This window comes from Geotrypetes seraphini, chromosome 8 (assembly GCF_902459505.1).
Source record: "Geotrypetes seraphini chromosome 8, aGeoSer1.1, whole genome shotgun sequence".
Taxonomy (NCBI): Eukaryota; Metazoa; Chordata; class Amphibia; order Gymnophiona; family Dermophiidae; genus Geotrypetes; species Geotrypetes seraphini.
The window spans coordinates 87,547,210-87,559,872 of record NC_047091.1 but is presented as its reverse complement, the minus strand read 5'-3'; the positions used below and the strand labels follow the sequence as shown (position 1 = coordinate 87,559,872).

At 40.1% G+C, this 12,663-nt stretch overlaps 1 protein-coding gene across 3 annotated transcripts in view; it reads right to left on the bottom strand.

Annotated features, from left to right (window-relative positions):
- The window catches only part of FBN3 (fibrillin 3), a 518,221-nt gene that overhangs the window by 297,668 nt on the left and 207,890 nt on the right, over positions 1-12,663 (bottom strand). For all 3 annotated transcript variants that reach the window (XM_033955282.1, XM_033955284.1, XM_033955283.1), the window contains one exon: positions 5,351-5,617. In XM_033955282.1, coding sequence (XP_033811173.1) covers positions 5,351-5,523 — 173 coding nt within the window. In that variant the 5' untranslated portion in view covers positions 5,524-5,617. The remainder of the gene's footprint in view (positions 1-5,350; positions 5,618-12,663) is intronic.

The following is a 12,663-nucleotide window of genomic DNA, read 5'->3' as shown; positions in this document are numbered from 1 at the left end:
CAGCAGGAACCCCTGCCTAATAGGAAGCACATGTGGTTCAGTGCTTCCATCTTCCACAGGTCATGGGTTCAAATCCCTAGTATGGTCAGGTACCCTAGCACATATGCATATATTTTTTTAGTGACAATCTGCAATCTAGGTGCATATTGATGATGTCACAATGATGTAAAGATTGTGTGTCAAACATGTCTACTAGGGTTTCTCTTTTTATCATGTGCTTTGGTTGAGTTATGTATTATTAAACTTCATTTTCCATTATTATCAAAGAGGAGTCCTCTTTACACCAAAAAATAGGGTTATTTTTTTTCATGTGCTTTGATTGGGGAACACAGATGCCAAAAGAGGAACTGGACAAGTGTTGAAGGTACATGTTTGATATTTATCCTAGAGAAATGACTGCTTATGAGTCAACAGGATATACGCTTGGCTTTTGAAATGAGATGGGGTTTAATATCCAAGTGTGTGTGGTGCAATGGTTAGAGCTACAGCCTCAGTACTCTGAGGTTGTGAGTTCAAACCTTTCAGTGCTCCTTGTGACCTTGGGCAAGTCACTTAATTCCCTTGAGCCCATCAGGACAGAAGGGAAATATGATAAAGTAGCCAAATAAAAATAAAATATAATAGTGGTGCTTCTGTAAAATTGGGCTACCTTCTGCATGCCATTTTACCGCATACAATTTTAATGTAAAAAAACAGAATAAAATCGCCATTCTAATGACATCACACACTAAAACGCAATAACGTTATAGACGTTGTGAAGACATCTATGCGACACCTAAAAGATGATTCTATAAAGCATGCCTAACTATATAAATGTGCTTAAATTTGCTGGGTGACACTGAGCACAATTCTTTATTCTGCGTCTATGCTTAAAAGAATCGCACTCAGTGTTGTGCTGCTGGATGTCTAAACGATGCCTAACTTTTAGACATCCTATACAGAATTTGCCCCTAAGAGCTTAGCACCCTTTAGTATGAGGGCCACTTGTTATCTCAATTATATCTACTATCTTCACCCTCCTCTAAGATATGTATAGTTAGATCCCTTATAGAGGCATTTTTGAAAAAGAAAAACATCCCAAATCCTACCTAAGTTGGCACTTGGGCTTCCCAGCAAAAAGGACATCCAAGTGCCGATTTCCAAAACCATTTTTTGGACATCCACTGGGATGTGTGTCCCACTGTGCATCCAGAGTTCAAAGGGGCATGTCGGGAGGCATGCTATAGGCGGACTTAGATTGGGCGTCTTACAGCTATAATCAAACATTTTGCAGGACGTCCTGGATGGATCTTAAACATTTTGGGCTAGACCTGTAATAGAGGCATCTAAGTACTAAAAAGGTACCCAAACTGACCAGATGACCACTGAAGAGATTAAGTACTAACACCCCCCACCCCCCCCAGTGGTCACAGACCCCCCAAAAAAAAGTCTGAATGAAAAAGTACATACCTGTCTGTAGAACAGCAGCATCAGATTAGGGAAAGCCTACTAGAGTAGCACGCAGATGTCTTAAGTAGCCTGTTAAGTGGGCTAGTGAATCATAGAGAAGAGGACCCTGACCCATAAGCCCCTCTAACCAGTACATTTGTGGTAGGAAGTGTGAGGCCACCAAAACCCTACTATACTGCCATATAGGTGCCATCTGCAGCCATAAGGACTATTGGGGTGGTAGACAGATAAGTAAAGTAGGTATTGGGGGATTTGGGGAGGGGCTCACCTTAAATTATAAGGGGGTTATGATGTGATGTTCATCTGGCACCCTTTATGTTAAGTACACAGCCGTGCCCTCTAAGATGCTCCACTGCTCTATGGGCATGTCTAAGTAGCTAGTCCATTATAAGGTTGACCCTCCTATGTCCAAATGCAAAACATTTGGATGTTTCCAGCTTGGACTTTTTTTGGTCAAAAATGGGGTATAACTGTGGAAGTTTAGGCAGCCTGAACGTTCAAGTAGATGATTTTCAAAAATAAAAAAATAAAAAAATTGAGACTTCTATCAGTTCGAGTTTTGAAAATGACTGGTTTTTGTGCTTCTGATTTGGGACGTTTGGTGGAAAAAGTTCAAATTGTACTTAGACATTTTTTTCAAAAATGGCCTTCTGCGTCGTTTCATATGACCACTCATATCGTTCTCTGGATGTCCTTTAACCTCTCTCTATATCTATTTTAAGGTGCAGCCTCCAGAACCTCATTAATATGGTGTACAAAGGGAATCTGGGATTTAGATTATACATTTTTTTGGTTTTAGTTATAGCTTCAAGGTGAGTTATATTTAGGTATTTCCCTGTCCCTGGAGACCTTGCAGTCTAAGTTTGTACCTGAGACAATGACTTGACTTGCCCATGATCACATTGAGCTGCAGTAGAATTTGAACTGGGCTTCTATAAATTTTCAGTCTGCTGCTGACTGCTGCAGTCTGCTGCATTAGGCTACTCTGCCATCCAAAGTATGATCACTTTGAGGGTAATATTTAACCTGTGGTGGTCAGTGTTTTTTGATTACCTCTAGGAATTACTCCATAATGCTGAGGTGTTCAGACATGATATTTAGTGGCACTAACCAGATAATAACATTTAATATCACTGATTGGTCTGGCAAGTGCTGGTATAAAGATAACTAGCTTTGAATATTGATCCCTTCCTTGTTTTTTCAGCTGGTTTTGCTTCACCCTATTCATCCTAACACACTTCTGGTTCTAGTCTCCATCTTGTTCTCCTACACCTCAGCCCATCAGACACTAGCATCCTGTATTTTCTGTCATAGTCAGTGCACATTAGCTTCTCACCTCCCATCATGTCATTTTTATTTAGATTTCTGCAACCCCATGACTCTATACTTTTTGCACTGAATTTTAGTTGCCAAACATTTGTTCACTCCTTAGACTTGTCAGGGTTACTTTTCATTCTATCTACCTTAAATTGAGAATTGTCCACTCTGAGATTGTAGTATCATTCAAAAAGACAAACATTATTTTATTTACGTATTTATTCAAACTTTTAGCCCATCCTCCAAAGGAGTTCAGAACAGTTTACAAATGAGATACTCAAGCATTTTCTCTATCTGTCCCAGCGGCCTATCTAATGTACCTGGGCAGTGGAGGATTAAGTGACTTGCCCAGGGTTACAAGGAGCAGCACAGGGTTTGAACCCACAACCTCAGGGTGCCGAGGCTGTAGCTCCTCTGCAATATCGATATCACAGATATTGAACAGAACTGGCCCCAGGATCAATCCTTGAGAGACTCCGTGAATTGCTACTCTCTGCTCAGATTGACATCCAGAGAGAGTCAGTCAGCCTTTAGCAATTGAGGAGGTGTTGGGATGAAAGCAATGACATCCCCTCCCCCCCCCCCCCACACACACACTTTTTACTTGGATCTCCAATACAACTAATAGACTCATTCAAATATCTTGCAGTCACTTTGGATCTATAATTTTCATTTAATCTTCACATGTCTTCAATAGTGAAACATTGCTTCTGTGCTTTCCATTAATTTAGATTTATAGGTAGTTTTCTGGATAAACCCAACCAACAAACCATTCTTCATATTGGATTATTGCAATGCAGTGTTTACTAGTGCTGCCCAATTCAGGGAAAAATTAATTGATTCGATTTGGCTTATTGATTTTTTGATTCGGTTCACTTTTCCTGCCCAATTGGGCATTTTTTTCAATTGGCCTGGTGGGTTTATTTTTGTAGCATCTCACCCACCCAACTTCACTTTGCCCTCTCCAACCCCATGCTGGTGCTGTAGTGTAAACAATACATAAAAGACTTTCCCTCTCTCTGTTAGGTCCTAGCTCATGCTCACCAGCTCTGGCAGAATATAAATTTCAAATCTGATATATTGTAATAACAAAATATGAAATAAAATTATTTTTTCTGCCTTTTGTTGTCTGGTCATTTTATTATTCAAATCATGTTGTTCCCAGGCTCTAGTTTCTGTTTGTCTTCGCACACTAGGGTCTCCTGCCCATTTGACATTTTCTTCTTTCTCTGTGCTCACCATCCATCTTCCATCTCTGTACCTTCCCTTCCACTGCCATATCCAACATCTTTCCCACTGTGTACCATCTCTCTCTCTCCCTGCCTTGTGCCCTGGGTCAAATCTCTCTATTCTCCTCCATGCAGCATCTCTATCTTCCTTTCTTCCATTATCATGTGCAATATTTCTTTCTCTCTCCCCATGCACCATCTCTCCCTGCCCTCCACCCTATGTCCAACATTTCTCTCTCCCTCTTCTCCATGCATTTCTCCCTCTCCTCCACCATATGCAGGATTTCTCACTCTCACCCCTTTCTACCTCTTTGTTGCATCTCTCCCTTCTTCTCCTCCACCCATGTCCAGCAATTCTTTTTTTTTTCTCCTTTCTACAGTAGTTTTTCTCCTTTCTACAGTAGCTTTTCATCCTTTCCTCCTAGCCCCCTATGCAGCACTTCCCTATCGATAACCACCCACCCGTGAGATAACTTTCGGGCCTCCTAAAGCAGCAGCAGCGGTAAACAGGCTGCTTGTGGCCTGCCTGCTAGGGCTTCCCTCTGCTGCATCATCAGTGATGCGGCAGAAGGAAGGCCCCAGCGGGGCAGGCCAGGAGAATCCTGTTCAGAGTGATGCCTCGTCCCCCAGACTTTGTTGTTGTTGCTGCTGCTGCTGCTTTAGAAGGCTCGGAGGTATTGTCAGGACTCACTGAATCAGTGAGTCCGATTTTTCCAGGAAATAAATCGAAGTGAATCGGAAAGCACTAGTGTTTAAATACAGCCAACAGGATTCTTTGCCTTGCACATAAATTTGACTGAATTATTCCCCTCCTTTACCAATGTCATTGACTCTGTTCATTTTGAGTTCAAGATCCTCACTCTCACACAAAAAGCACTCCGTGCAGTTCTCTTTAGTAATGTCTTATTGTTCGTCTTGCCACTTTGTTCTTTCACAGAACTTTTGCTACCTCTGCTCTGGTGTTCTCGCTGTCATGTGCTTGCTTGGACTCATTGTTTTCAGTCAACATTTTTCTTCTTAGCTCCAACATTATGGAATTCACAGCCATTTGCACTATGAGCTGAACTGTCTTATACAAGATTTAAGGCTCAATTATTTACCAGCATCTGTTCGCCAGATTGGTAGGCTGCAGGTGACCTTTATTGGTTCATATCTGCCCGCTTGATTCATCTACCTAGTTTCTTTCATCTCCTGAAAGTATTATACTATCATTGCTACTTTTCTACACTTATTTTCTCTATCCTGTTTGATGATGGTTCCTTTCTGATTTTTGATTTTAGTCTAAACACTAAAGGTGATTTAGTAAGTTCTCAGTAAATGGATAATAGATGATAAAAAATAAACTTGGGCCTTACCCTCTCAGGGTGTCTTGTCCTCGCCTCCTCACTCTGTTGATTGGCTGTCTGTCCTCGTAGCCTGCAAATCTGTCCAAGGGTATGTCTCCTTGGTCACGCTGGCCCTGGACATGTTCCAGATGCGACATCAATGTACATCCCAGCAAAAACTTAGCCAGCCATGACACCACCATGATGGCAGTGAAGGAGCACTCCTCCCACCTCCTCCAGATCCCCTTTGGCCTAGATCCTCCTGGTTGACCTTCACAGAGCTTTCAGCTGACAGCCCTGAGGTAAAAAAAATAAATAAATTACAGATATCACAAGTGCTTCATATGGGAAAGCCAGAGAAATGAAACAAAGATAAAACAATTCAAGCACCATAGAAAGAGGATCAGCTGGAGACTAATATTGATTTAGAAATTCAACTCTATATTGAGCTTCTGAGGTGCTGTAAATGGATTGCAATGAACAGTATAGGATGATCTCTGGATTAAAAGCAGTGCCATTGCTGGTGTTCACTGGCTGCAGTGATCTAGAATTGCCAGACTCTGCTTCTGGGGGGGACCCTGCAGGACTCTCCAACCTTCAGTACTGATTTAAAACACATCCACAATGTAATGAGATGTAACTTCCAGAATCCAACAGAAAATGGTAGTAGACCAGGAACACAAGACCCATATAATCCACCCAGTTCCCATGCAATATAAGAGTCTACCTGGAGATCAGTTGTATAAAGCCAAAAATACTTCCTGATTTGTCAGATAGTGAGCTGCTTCATTTTGGCCACTGCATTGACTTAACATTTAAATCTTGAAGTACTAATTATGAATGCAATCTACAGCTGTCCTCCAAATAAACCATGATTTCAAAGTCCCAGCCCAAATAGGATTAGGCTGGGAACAGGGTGTATAGGACATGGCCTATACTGTACACCCTGTAATCCCAGAGCTGTAAAATGACCCAGTTTCTGGAAGAAGGCTTCAGTTCTGACCTGGCTTCTTCTCACCACTGTTCTCATCTATTCTGGTCGCTTCAGGGCAAGTTGCAAATAGGAGTACAAATACCACACTGTATTGGGATACAATGTCAATAAAGCAGGAATAGCTAAACCTCTTCCTCAGTAATAGAATCAGTTCTGTAATTTCAGATATAAACAGGGGTCACTTGCCTTCTACTAGAGGAAAATGATGCAAGAGAATCCCCTTTATCCTATTTGGTCCAAAAGGGTGAAACTGGTGGTAGTATATCAGCCCATTGGGGGGGTGGTAGTTTAAATGGCAAAAGAAATAGCTCAGTCATGTGCATCAGATTCAGAGCTGGGAGGAAGAAGGAAAGTGCTAGGTATAGGAAGAGTGGAAAAAGAGAGAAAGGGTTGGTTGAAGGTGAGACACATCAATCTCAGGATGACCAGAACTAAAAATGTTTCTTAGATTATTTTCATATCAAATATACATATATATATTTTTTTTTCTTTCATTGCCTTGTATAAAGCTCAAAACAAGAACTCATTACATGCTTTGCTATGCATTACCTGCTAATTCTATATTTTCCAAGTTTTTACCAGGTTGCATGCATGGAGTCTTAGTTCTGCTTTTCGTAGGGAAATATAAAGAAATGGGAAGACATCAGTTCAGAAAAAAATGAAGTCAGCTGACAACACTCCCATTGCATCATTTTCCTACAGGACTAAGAAGTTGAGCACCTGAGTAAGGAGAAACAAGTACATGGAACTAGGGTTACCATATGACTCCAAAAAAGCAGGACAAATCAAGACATCCAGTTTTTACTTCCATTGCTTTCAATGGAAGTAAAATCTGGATATTTCAATCCGTCCTCTTTTTTCTGGAGCCATATAGTAATCCAACATCAGGGGCCTCAAAGTCCCTCCTCGAGGGCTGCAATCCAGTTGGGTTTTCAGGATTTCCCCAATGAATATGCATGAGATCTATTAGCATACAATGAAAGCAGTGCATGCAAATAGATCTCATGCATATTCAGTGGGGAAATCCTGAAAACTCAACTGGATTGCGGCCCTTAAGGAGGGACTTTGTCACCCATGTCCTACATGGAACAGCAGAATTGGATGCACTAGTGATGTCCAACAGCGACCTAAGCCCCATTCAGCTCTGTCATAGTAAGCATTTTCAGCATATGTGTTTTCTTCTTCTTCCTCCTTTATTTTAACATATGTTTTGCCCTGTCATACATTTTAGGGCACAGTTCTATTTTGGACCGTTCTTGTGTTTTTAAGCTCCGACTAGGTCTAAATGTTCTTTCCTGGCACTAGGTATTTCCCTGGCAGGAGGAGCTACTTTTAAGAATGATTTGGGCCTGAAAGAACTTCAGCACTATGCTAAAAAGGTGTTATGAGAACTTATGATTTCAGCTACTGAGTTAAACTTTGTTGAGCGCTACAGCAGCCATATTTAAAGCCTACTATATTGAAGATGAAATCAGTTGTGTGGCTACCAGGTGGCACTGTTGTGTTTAGAGGTTCAGGCTGGAAACATTTTTTATTTAGTCAGGTATTTTGAAATGTTTTATGCTGTTTTAGTTGCCTATTTTTGTACTTTTATGTTGATTGTGCTTTATTTGTCTGGTATGTATTTCATATATATGTGTGTGTGAATTTTTTTTAATGCATGATTGTTCTAATATGTCTAGAACTTTTTTTCAGAAAAGACCAAATAGAAAAGTTAATAAATAAAATGTGTTGGTTACTTTCTTTTCAGTTCCTGTTCTCATGATGGCAATGCTGCTCACTTTATGTCTCGTCATAACAAGTTGAAAAGCCCCATAGCATATACTCATACAAAATAAAGTCCTCTTTCAGCTTCCTGCTGCATCTTGTTCTTTATGCAAGAATAAACTCACTTTGTAAAAATCTCAAGCATTTTGCTTAGTATTTTCCAAAGATTATGAAGTGTAGTAGCGATTGACAGTTCAAATCCACATATGCTTTCAACATTACAAATCCACATTTACTTCAGAGAAAGAGGACCCAACATGGTCTGTGTTTCGATTGAAACATCTAACTCAGGGGTCCCAAGATGAAAGTATGCAGAAGAATCAGGTGCCTGTGTTAATGGAAACAAAATTAGGCTACTGCTGTGGTGAGTGTCTACAGCTCTGCTATGAGATGGCACTCACTTTGGCAGTAGCCTAATTTTGTTTCCACTGACAGAGGCACCTGACTCTTCTGCATACTTTCTGTGCATCCACTTTGGTTTCAAATCCCTAGTATGGTCAGGTACCCCAGCACATATTCCTATTTCTTTTAGTGACAATCTGCCATGTAGGTGCATATTGATGATGTCACAATGATGTCAAGATTGTGCATCAAACATGCCTACTTGCTCTGAGCCACAGCCATTGTGAGTAGGGTTTCTCTTCTTATTTTCTTAAACTTTGGGAATGAGGATTAGTATGCAGTAGATTTTATGAATAGAAATTTTGGGACCCCTGAGGAATATGTTTCAATCGAAACACGGACTGTGTTGGGTCCCCTTTCGCTGAAGTAAATGTAGATTTGTACTATCAAAAGCATATGTGGATTAGAACTGTCAATCACTACTACACATTTTATTGATTGAATAAAGTCCTGCATTAAGTACCTCAGTTCTGCAGTTTTCCTTTTTGTTTTTTGCTGTCTCAACATTCACTGCAGACTTGTTGAATTCTTTTTCACTTGACCCAATGATTATGAAGGTCATTTTAGAAAGGATTTTTCATATGTAATGCTTCTTTCACATGTGGAAAAAAGGCTTTTCTAAGATGAGGCGGCTAGTTGCCAACAATAACGCCATGTGCTTCTACACGTGCTGTGTATAGGCATTCCTGTGGAGTTGCTTTTATTTAATGTCCTCTAGGAGGACATTTGATTAGATATTTACGAGGGACATACTGAAATTAATGAACAACAATTTTTTTAAAAATCAGAATTTATTAATGTAGGAAAAAACAGTGCATCATCTTAATGTACAGACTTTACACTAAGCGATGACATTGTGACATCATTAGCTTCTATCATGTGACCACAGGCAGTAGATACAAAATGGCCAACACTGATGTCCAACATTTCATCAACGTACTGTCATTGAATTCCTTATTAAAGAGGAAATCCATGCTGAAGAAATTCTCCAAAGACTTCAGTATGCATATGGAGATGGGTGCATGGGCATTAACAGTGTTAGGAGATGGGTGAAACATTTCAAAAATGGAAACATGAGCATCCAAGATCAACCTTGTAGCAGTTGCCCTCGTACTGCCTGCACTGAACGCAACAAGGAAAGGGTTGATAACATCATTAAAGATAGACGTGTCACTGTGAATGAAATTGCAGCAAAACTTGAAATAGGACACAGTTCAGTGAAAGAAATAATTGAAAGCTTAGGCTATCGAAAAGTTTGTGCCCACTGGGTCCCACATTTGTTGACCGAAAACCACAAAATTCAGAGAAAAAATATCACTCAAGACCTTCTTCAGAGATATTGAAATGGAGTTGATTTTCTGTACCCTGCCTACAGTCTAGACCTGGCACTCTCTGACTACCATCTTTTCGGTTTTGTGAAGCCAACACTACAAGACGGTGGAGGACGTCCAGAAAGCAGTGTGTCTGTGTTTTCAGGCAGCTGCAATGGAGTTCTACCACAAGGGAATTTTCGAGTTTGCAGAAATATGGGAAAAATGTTTGCAGAGAAATGGTGACTATGTTGAAAAGTGAATAAAAGTCTGTACATTTATGATGATGCATTTCTTTTTCCTACATTAATAAATTCTGATGTTTTAGAAAATTGTTGCACATTAATTTCAGTATGACCCTCATAAATCATCAAGAGTAACAATTGAAGACCATCCAACCAGAGGGCTTGAACGAAGGAATAGAATGGCCGTCCCTCTTGTACCGGTAATTGGATGTTTTGAACTTTTTCCAGCTCTCTGATTGGAGGCCTAATTTTGAAAGTTTGTATGTAAAATAGGGCACTCTCTGCTTCTTTCCTTCCGTCAAGCAATCATGCACAGAATCAAGTAGAGATCTGGGTAGAATTTTAGATAATGGCACAGAAATTGTTCTTGATTTTGTAGTAAAGTACTGTTGTGAATTACAGTTATTGGATGAAACACTAACATAACAACTTTGTTTTTAGATTCAGTGTAACCTGATGCAGGGCACTGATTGAAACATGGTTGTGTTGGTGATTCATAATTCTGGGGACTGATTGGAATAAAAGCTAAGTAGACCTTTTCTGCCTTTTTTTTTTTTTTTTAAAATAGTTGGTTAGTAATATACCTTTTAAAAAAATGTGTTATACTATATTATGCGTTTTTTTCCACATGGTTTGCCGTGTAAGAACTGTAGCATTGCATTAGAGTGTGTGGGTATGGAGTTTTTTATTCACACAATATATGCTTAAAGAACTTTTTGTATTCTAGATACAGAAATCATAGTAAGCATGGATACTTAGCAGTGACACGATCGCAAATGGGGATTTATCAACTCATTAATTCTTTTTGTACCAAGAACCTTTGATAGTCCACATTGGGTATCCTGAAGCAGATTTCAAAACGGGGCCGTGTTGAGACCCCCCAAATTGCAGTTATAAGCTAAGTGAACTGTTTATCATATCCAATTAATTTAGAGATGCTTTTGTTTATCTGTATACAGTACTATGAACTGTAATGAATTCAAATATATGGAGAAGAAAATATTTTTGAACAATTTGAAGTCGTATTACACTTCTCCCTCCGGATTCGCAGGGGATAGGGGCAGAACTGGACCGCGAATGGCAAAAAACCGTGAATATCCAGCTCTGACCCACCCCCGCCTCCCTCCCGCCTTCCCGGCCTTACCTGGTGGTCTAGCGGGCTTTCGGGGCAGGAGCTATCTTCCTACGCTCCTGCCCCGTGCAGATCGCCATTAGGAAATGGCTGCTGTGAGTTCTGAGCATGGATACCTCTCGAGACTACGATGGGAACTCCCTACAGCTATTTTCTAATGGCGATCTGCATGGGGCAGGAGCGTAGGAAGATCGCTCCTGCCCCAAAAGCCCGCTAGACCACCAGGTAAGGCCGGGATGCCGGGGGGAAGACTTAACGATGGGGTTTTTTTTTCTTTTTTTCCCCTCCCCAAAAAATTACGAATATGTTAAATCACGATTGCCGAAACCGCGAATGGGGAGGGGGAATTGTAGATATATTTTTCCATCAAGTCTCAGAGAATGATCAGATATATATGAGGTCGCAATGACTGGAAGGTGAACTCTTTTTGAAAAGGTGGCTTTTCAGCCTTCCTTTTTGGAGTTTCATATCTCTGAGCGTACTATATATGTACTGATCACTCTCTGTAGATAGGTTTTTCATTGAAGTCAGTCTTTTTGATATACAATTTGAGTATGATGGTCTACATAAATTGTTTGTTTCTTGCTGTACCTGATGCATTTTGGGATACTATTGGCCTTTATCAAATCAGTAAAAAATAGATGCATTTTCCAAATTTATTTTAGGTGGCCCTATTATAAAATTCCCCTCTATAGTGTAAACTAGATTAAAGCTCTGACCTAATGAAAATAATTAGATTAACATTTGATTCCTAAAAATGATGCTGAGGAAAGATGAGCCACATTAAAAGAAAATAAATATATAAATAATAAATAAATAATAATAAAGGGGCCCATTTACTGCGGGAGGGGGGGCAGGGTCACAATTTGGATCTTCATTGCTCTAAAGCAGTAGTTCCCAACCCTGTCCTGGGGGACCACCAGCCAGTCGGGTTTTCAAGATATCCCTAATGAATTTGCATGAGAGAGATTTGCATACCTGTCACTTCCCATTATATGCAAATCTCTCTCATGCATATTCATTAGGGATATCTTGAAAACCTGACTGGCTGGTGGTCCCCCAGGACAGGGTTGGGAACCACTGCTCTAAAGCATTCCATATTGGTTTTGTCATCTGTATGAGCTAACAACTGTATGGTAATTATTTTTAAATATTTTTGGGTGAGGGCATGTCAGGGCGGAGAATAGGCATGGATATGCTAATCAGCTAGCATGAACACATTACCATTGCACTAACTGGTCAGTGCATCCATAATACAGAAGCTCATACTACCACCTAAATGCTTCAGTCATAATTTTATTTTTTAAAATAGCTGTGGGATAATGCTAACATTAGCACATGGCTATTAAAATTGAAAAAAAGCCCTTGTTGATTGCTATGCTGGAAATGGGCTTAACATGTATGAAAAGTCTGCGTAAAACTCATTCGTAAGGAATCATATGCTGTTTGCACAGGAAAAGTATGATGTTTATGGACAGACTGGATGGACCGTT